The 8,559-nt window shown below is 35.6% G+C and overlaps 1 protein-coding gene across 1 annotated transcript; it reads right to left on the bottom strand.

The window, feature by feature from the left end:
- Positions 1 to 1,060: 1,060 nt before the first annotated feature.
- ier3ip1 (immediate early response 3 interacting protein 1) lies at positions 1,061 to 3,134 on the bottom strand. The gene is made up of 3 exons (XM_069673094.1): positions 3,044 to 3,134; positions 2,608 to 2,706; positions 1,061 to 2,152 (listed from the first exon to the last, which is right to left on the bottom strand). The coding sequence occupies exons 1-3, from the start codon at positions 3,132 to 3,134 to the stop codon at positions 2,097 to 2,099; spliced, it is 246 nt and encodes an 81-aa protein (XP_069529195.1). The 3' UTR covers positions 1,061 to 2,096.
- Between the last annotated feature and the right edge of the window lie 5,425 nt (positions 3,135 to 8,559).

Here is an 8,559-nt window from a genome sequence, read left to right as displayed (position 1 = left end):
CTAACCCTAAGCAAAGTCAGCTCCTCCAGCTGCTTCCTGTTGGCGTTTTTCTTCTTCGCTGGTTTGTAGTGGGTGTTATTCTATATGCATTCAAGACGGCCCCTGCAGGTCAAACACCGCAACAGCTTCAACTCTCTTTTACATCCTTTAATGCAATGTTCTTATTTCATGTTTTTTTTCTTATTGGATATTTTGTTAATTATCTCTGTTTTTTTAAATAACCTTTTCTTTTTTTCTGTTAGTTGTTTCTCCAATGTATATATTATAATCAGATAAGAGGCTTATCCTTAACTACTTAGTCACTTGTTAGAATAAAAAAAAAACATATGTGTCCCACCAGACTAACAACAAACAGATGCATTGCATTAGTTGGTCTTTTAGAACATTCAAATAGATTTAATACGGTGGGGGGTATTATCAAAATGATAAAAACCCTCTCTCTGCACGACGCCAGACAACACTGACCAAATCCTCTTTTCATTTTCCTCCAGTGAATAACACTGTATCTCACTGTTGTGTTTTGTTTTGCATAAACATCATGCAGCTCATAGCTGTAAAAAAAAAAAAAAAGAGAAAGATCTTGGATGAGAGATATTTTCTTACCATATACGTATTTTTTGGACAAAATATATAAATAATTACCATTTTGTTTGTATCTTCTTTATTTAAATACTGGCTTTAAGATTAATGTACATGTAGATACTAAACTTTTCAACCCTTATTTTTTTTTTATGAATTGGTAAGCTGAAGACCATCAAGATACATTCCTCATTCCCCTTTTCTTTGTCAACTTTTCAGATTGATATAACAATCAATTAGGTAGTTTTTAATTATAAATTGTAATATTTATTGTAAATTTTATAAGCAGCTTAAATATAAACAACACTATTGTTCTCATGGACATACATTTAGGGTAAAGAGTCCCAAACCACAAGGCCTTTTCAAACATTTATATTATGTTGAATAGTTTCCATAATGGCTTATATCAATTTAAGAGAAACCAAAGACATTCAATTCATTTTAAATGCAATTTAATTTGACAAAACTTAACAGGGCACAAAATAATTTTACACCTTAAAAATTTGAATTGGAAACTAACCTGTAGAAACACATCCATGATTTATTACTGACAACCAAAACCCCCCACATTCTGACCTGTAAAGTGCAGATACACATCCATGTAGACTGGCCTGTGACCACTTACAGATTTTATTCTGAACCCACAGCTAAATTTTGACTAATCACAGATCAAAGTGGCTTTACTGTGCAAATCTCTCTGATAAACATATGCTTCTAATTCCAGCAGATCCCCCATTCCACGTATTTAGAATCAAAACTACAGTAGGGTTAGTAAAAATGTTTTTGACATTTAGCGGGGGAGTAAATGGTGATAATTCACAACATATGGGGATTATTAATGAAGTGGAGCAGGGAAAGATAGACAAACATGGAGGTCAGCAAATACAGAGCAGAAGTAAAGATAGATATACTGCAGGATCACACTCAAGTAAAATGAATCAAGTTTTCAGGTGGAAATGCTAAAAAGTGCAAGAAGAGTCTTTATTAAGATGCTCTCTGCTAAAAGTTACCCCCGCCCATTCTAATTGGATGCAGCTTTAAAGTACACTTTCCATAATTATTCAAGCCTCCAAAACCAACACATTTTTAAATGAAACCAGAAGTACAGTAGCTATTGAATATAGATAGCAAATATAGCAACACATAATAAATATTTACCATCATGTCTGAGATCTTTAATTGTAACAACCAGATAAAATAGATGACACATAAAATTCCTTGTCATCTGTGTGTGTGTGCGTGCGTGTGTGTATGTATGTGCATGTGTGTGCGAATGCCACATCAGCCATATTTTTGACCACGTGGAGCATCAATTCTTGTTCTCTTTGGATGTGAACTTTTCCAGGTTCATTTTTATGTTTTACTTTTACCATGCCAGCCCCATAGACTAACTTTTAAGCCCTGCTAATGTTTTCTCTGAATGATGTTCGTTCAAGGTCTTCTAGTCTTTTTCAATGCCAAATATTTCTGTTTGTTCCTCAGCACACGTATGGTCCGTAGTATTTGGTGTATTGCTGTCAACCAAGCAGTAACAACAGGACAATGCAGGCTGAGTTCACTAATATTAAAGGCACTGCAGAAACAAAAAAAAAGAAGAAAACAAACAGTAAATAGATGATTGCAAAATTGTACAACTCAAGTATTGGAACAAGGCATTAAACTTCGAACTTTTGGTTAATAATATTTCTATGTATTTTATGATTAGTTTGAAACTATAATTGTGTTAATTTTATGCTGAATTGTATTTTTGAAAAAGTAGTAACTGTGTAATGTAATGTTAAGATTTTTATTATATTGGTGTAATTTATTAAAAAGAAAAAAGGGTTCTGGTCGAAATAAATTACATTTTACTAAATGTATGAAAAAAAACTACAGCTTTGGCATAATTTACCAAAAACTCATAGTCCATTCATTCATCACTTCCACAGGATACCCACTCTTAATAAATATGACATTCACTAAAAATTTCTAGTTACCTTAGATGATTTATATGATTTTTTCTAGGGACATAAGAAAAAGCTTTTTAACCTCTCATGACGGACCGGACAGAGCGAATGAGATTGAGGACCTGGGCTTTGATTCCTGGATCATCCCCAAAACCTCCAACTCCATGGTCACCCCAGCCAACTAGACAGATGGAAAGAGATTAAAGTACAAAGCAAACCATGAAAGTAAATGAATGTTTATGCATTTTCAACATTTTAACAACCAGTTTTCCCTTTCTTTTCCCCTCAAGTAACATAAGCTTTATGGTTGCAGGAATGATCGTATGCTATTTCACAAAGCATATTTTCGTCTCTGCCGTAGACACACCTAATTTTTTTCCTAAATATCTTAAAATGAGAATAACGTGGACGTTATGTTACGTTATGACCTAGCAGCTTCTGGCTTTGTATTCGCCGTTAGTCGTTTGTCAATAAAAATGTATGGTGTAATAGGCTGCAACACATAGCAGAAAACTTACTTTTACTGAGAAACCTTTCCTCGTGTAACACAGCGATTGCATTAGTGCACAGAATAGCGGTCTGGATGAGAGAATACAATGTAAACGCCATGCTGGCAACTCCTGGTTGGTGCTTCGTTCACCAGCACTCCAAGAGATACAGGTGCCGTAAATTGGTAGCGATTGTCGTGCAGCAGAAGCAAATAAACTTTTTCAACTTTTTTTTAACTCTTTTCTTCCTGTGAAGACTGACTAATAATGTCACCTAATAATTATAGTGTTGTCATGTCTTGATGCCTGTTAATGCTTTATTATAATTTTATCATTGACAACTCACCAGCTCGTGTTAATTGAGACTTCTCTTGTTTTAAATCAATTTAGTACTGAAGGCTTGTATGCAGCTCATGTCTCATGTAGGCTATTATTAACATATTAACATATTTCATTTCTTAAGTTGGGGTGTTCAGCCTATAAGCGTGTGACCTATTCAGATCACCTGTCACAGCCGGTAAAGTTTTGTTATTGTTATTTACAGATAAAATGTAAAAGCTAAATCACCCTTTACCAGTGTTAGACAGTTTTCTGAATATTTGTAGCTTCTGAATATAAGTAGCTTAACTCCTTTAATGATAAAGTAGCCTCGTTCGGTGGCTCCACAAAAGCTACATTTTCCTACCACGAAGTTGCAGTGCAGCGAAGCGTTCAGCTGCTATCTGAAAAAAAAAATGCTCAGGATCATTAAATGACGCCACGACATGCACGAAGGTGTATGTGCAGCGGTAGGCTAATTCCGTATTACAGTGACATCACTCACCAATCATTCAGTTGATGCCTGCGAAGTCTAGGGCAATACAGACATTCGAGCTTGAGTTTACTTCAAGCGGTTACCTCCGGTGTGTAAATATCATAAAAAATAAAGCCAATACGGAAGTGCAGAAAAACTGCTGTTTTGAGAGTGTCCACATAAGGCTGGCTCTGAAAGCCCCCAAAAACAAAAACGGGCCCATATTGAAATGTTATTTTTTACAGCAGAAAATAATTGTCAAGATGATAATGATGACTGATCTTGTTGATGTTGCTGATGATGATGATGATTATCCAAACAGTGTTACATGTGTGACCGCCACGGTTGGCACCGGTTGTAATGGTTGTAACTCTTGAATTTCCTCACTGACGGTCGCTTTCTTTTTTAACAGTTTGCCTTCATCTGAGCTTCAAATTTGTTCCTTTTTCTTTGGATTTTCATGAGTCACATGAGTGACCAGTAGAAACCGCTGGCTGCCTGCTAGAACATAGCAGATGCAGTAACTGAACTTAATCTCACGGCCATGTTTGTGTTGTTTGCTGTGTGATTTACTATCTGGTCGTCTGAGAAGTCTGTTAGTCTGTTAGTTAGTGAAATTCTAATATTATATATTAGCAGATATACTGCATTTACCAAATGTGGGTTGTTAGCTTGTACAGTGTTACATAATACATGATATTATATATTATATTACATTATATTATTATATTATATTATATTATATACATATATTTATTAATTAGAAACTAATGAAATATTCTGAAATCGAATTCAGTTTCCCTGAAAATTCTAATTCTACATTCAGTTCTAGCAATGGCAAGCTCAATTGTGCTAGCAGTAGCTTGCCGCGGAGCCGGACTATTATTAGTTGTATTATTACTTCTGGTAACTACCAGAAATGATGATAATTAGCTATATTGTTAGTAGTAGTTCTATTTTTACTTCTGACTTCAGACTTGCCAGTGGAACTGCCAGTATCTACGGTGGCCTGCCAGAACTGTCGTTGACTCTTATTAGTTCTAGTTATATCAGTAGCTCCGGGGGGCAGGGGGCAACAGGGAGCTGAAACTGATAGATTGCCATTGTGGTGGGGTGTCACCGACGTGCTGCTGTTTAGGGGGACTGTCAGTGATTCCCTGCTGTTTGTGGGACGTGCTACGGGAGCTGTCAAGTGTGGGGAAGCTCCACTAAGCAACAGTTGAAATTTCGCCACCATCATAGACTTCATCAAAAGATAGACGACATGAAGTGAAGCCAAAACATTTTGAGCACCCCTTGCTGACTGGCTGCAGTAAAGGTCATAAAGTCAGTCTCTTCCATGTTAACAGATGGGACAAGAGTCAAACTGTGAAATCAAAATACAAGTCAAATACATTTTTCTCAAACATGGTTTGGATTAGCAGAGTAGAGGAGAAAGGAAACTTAACTAAAACAATCACTACAGTCATTTAAGTTTCCATATCTGCTTCGGACCAACAGCAGTTGTTCTTCTGTTAATTTCGTCAATGTGCAGGATCTTTGCTGGGTTTTTTCAGTAAGTTAAATGTATGTTCTGGTGAGCAGAAGAGGTGGGACATAGTAATTACAATGAGAGGTGGTGGAGATGCGTTTTCCATGTTTTTATACACTCTATGGCCCCCATTCATTATGTATTGCAAATGGCTGATTCGCTGCTCTAGTAGCTACCAGAACTAATAATAGAACTAATAATAGTCCGCACTTTTGGCAGGTCACTGTAGATAACGGCAGTTCCACTGGCAGGTTTCTTTAGCCAGCAAAAGTAAAAATACAAGTACATAGTATGTACAGACATGCCCAAAATGTTTCAAATTTTATAATGCCCAATAATTCATCAACGACATAACGCAAACAAATACATAAACTGGGATTAACAGAACTGTACAACAAATATCAACATTAAATTAAAAAAACAAACAACAACAAAAAGAAACAAGATGGGTCTGCAAATTTACATGATACAATTTTCAACAACAATTGACAATCGTTTTTGCCAATTTCTGATCTGTGAGGTTTAGGTTTTCATTAGAGATCAAATATGTTTTAAAATCTGTAGTTTTAAAAATATAAAAGGAGGGTAGTCTTTTAAGACATTTCATTTTGTGTATGCAATATTTTGCTAAAATAATAATCAAATAAATGAAGTATTTATCTGCTGCGACATTGGAATTGTTGACAATTAGTTATATATTGATCTTTCCAAACATTTCTGAAAGGTAAAGGCAGTACCATTGAAACAGTCTGCATGCGTAAAGACTACCAATTTTACATTTAGCTTGCCCTACCTGCAAATGTGGAACTATTGATCCACATAGTGAAGTAAATGGTCAAAAACATACACCGATCAGCCATAACATTATGACCACTGACAGGCTAAGTGAATAGCATTGTGTGTTGCTTGGGGAACCTGGGGAAGACATGGCACCAGGATGCACTATGGGAAGAAGGCGAACCAGCAGAGGCAGTGTCATGCTTTGGGCAAAGTTCTGCGGAGAAACCTTGGGTCCTGCCTAAATGTTGTTGCAGACCAAGTCAACTTCATGGAAACGGTATTCCCTAATCGCGGTGGCATTTTCCGCAGGCTAATGTGCCCTGCCACACTGCAAAAATGGTTCAGGAATGGTTTGAGGAACATGACAACGAGTTCAAGGTGTTGGCTTGGCTGGATGTTCTGGACAACAAGTCCGATCCATCGGGGCCCCACCTCTTAACTTACAGGACTTAAAGGATCTGCTGCTACCGTCTTGGTGCCAGATATTTCAGCACACCTTCAGAAGTCTAGTGGAGTCCATGCCTTGATGCCATGATGGGTCGAGGCTGTTTTGGTGGCAAAAGGGGACCCTACACAATATTAGGCAGGTGGTCATAATATGATGGCTTGTGTAGGTGCTGAGTGCTGTGAATCTGCACTCGATTGCTCTTCCTCATCAACTGGATATGTTTCTCAGTCAACTGAAAATGAATTTCAAGAATTGAATTTGAACTGTGCGAACTGAATTTAATTTGCGAGAACTGAACGTAGAATTTTAATTTTCAAAGAAACAATCCAGTTTCAGAATATTACATTCAATTTAAAGTTTATTGGATTTAGTTTTAAATCTAATAAATTGAATATCAAATTATGCCATTTCAGATTCAGTTTTTCAATTCAATTATTCAAGTTTAACAATACAATTCAAGTTATGGAATTCAATTATGAAAGTTAAGCAATTTAAGCTTAGATATAAATTATTCAAATTCAGTTTCTGTTGACACATATTTTTGCCCCAACAGCCACGGGTGTAGACTGTTTCATCATTTGTGATCTTGAAAAAGATTCAGACAATCTTTTTAACTGTCAAGTCTTTAAAGTTTACAATTGATGAGTGGTTGAACTTCAGTGTGTATATTGATTACTAAAAACAAATTTAGTTTTAAATAGCATTAAAGGATAGAAAAACAGGCCGTAACATGAAACCACATTCTGGTTGTTGTATAGACTTTTAATTTTCCATAAATAGTAGAGAAACTACAAGAACATATTTTAATACATCTGCATCAACAGTTTATAATGATAGTATCACTTGATAAATTACATTTTTACCATTCAGTCATTTCATTCTATAAGAGGTGAGTAAGTTCTCATTTTTATTCTTTCTGACAGTACCACCATCATCCTCGTCGTCATCATCATGTCACTTTTTTTTTTTTTTTTTTTTTTTTTAACATTATAATAAATATTATATTTCACAGTCAGGGTCTTAGGCCCTGATCCTGGAGTAAATAAACATAAAAACAAACAAACACGCATAGATAATCTGATTGTGATGTTCAGTATTCTCACATGACATTTTATACAGTCAGATGAATGAATTTACAGTTAGGTTTTCAACAAACTCCTGGTGGTCACCAACAGCCTGAAAATGTACACAAAACAAGAAATGTTGTTTTTTCTTGCTTGGTTCCTAGTTGGGTTAAGCTTCAAATCTGACTGCCAGTGTACAAATGAGGAAAGACTATAAGATTCCTTTTGTTTCCCCTGATGTAACCTGTTTATATCCCTTTCCCTTCAGTCAGTTTGGAAAATAAACTGGGTTTAACTGGGGTAAACAGGTATGAAGTGGTCCAAATGTTAGGGCTATACAAACAGAGGTTATGTCCTAGGAAAAGCTAAGAAAAGTAGATATACACTGTGTAGGGTCATATTCTTTTGTTATTATGTCAATATTTCTTCTTCGTTTCCATGTGTGTCTTTTCACAGAAATCCAGTAAGCTTCTTCTTCTTACATAGGACTTTGCTGACCCAGCCTGTAACAAAAATAAATAAATATATGAAAACCCAACATTAGTGTCATATTTAGATTACGTTTATTTTGCAAAGAAACTGACAGGTCTTAATACTAATATGCTGTTATAAAGGGTCAAGATACTATTGTTAAGGGTAAAACATTTTGGATGTTTGAAGTTTGCTTGGACCAGGAAAAATACTTTTTAAGCAGGTTAAGCACCAAAAAGTAATTGGGTTTTGTAATTTGCCATTAAATCATCACTTCAAGTGATAGGTAAATCTGTTTTAAATTGCTCTGTATGCTTAATATTTGCTTTAATTCAATGATATTTTTAAAAAAAATGATAGAAAGGAATCATGTCCTGGCATGAGCAGCAAAAAACGCTGTTAGTGGACACAGGCCCTAAGGGCCTGCTAATGATAGTAAGTAATGATAAACACCCTGAC

Source organism: Semicossyphus pulcher, unplaced genomic scaffold (assembly GCF_022749685.1).
Source record: "Semicossyphus pulcher isolate SPU_LCO1_2020_fin unplaced genomic scaffold, fSemPul1.0.p SCAF_22, whole genome shotgun sequence".
Taxonomy (NCBI): Eukaryota; Metazoa; Chordata; class Actinopteri; order Labriformes; family Labridae; genus Semicossyphus; species Semicossyphus pulcher.
The sequence above is the reverse complement of the archived record's forward strand: the minus strand, read 5'-3'. Positions and strand labels throughout refer to the sequence as shown.

Coding starts and splice junctions, on each gene's coding strand:
- ier3ip1 (XM_069673094.1), bottom strand. CDS start 3,134: ATGGCGTTTACATTGTATTCTCTCATCCAGACCGCTATTCTGTGCACT. Junction 2,707..3,043: donor GGAAAGGTTTCTCAGTAAAA/GTAAGTTTTCTG, acceptor CCATCTGTCTAG/TTGGCTGGGGTGACCATGGA. Junction 2,153..2,607: donor TGTCCGGTCCGTCATGAGAG/GTTAAAAAGCTT, acceptor TTGTTTCTGCAG/TGCCTTTAATATTAGTGAAC.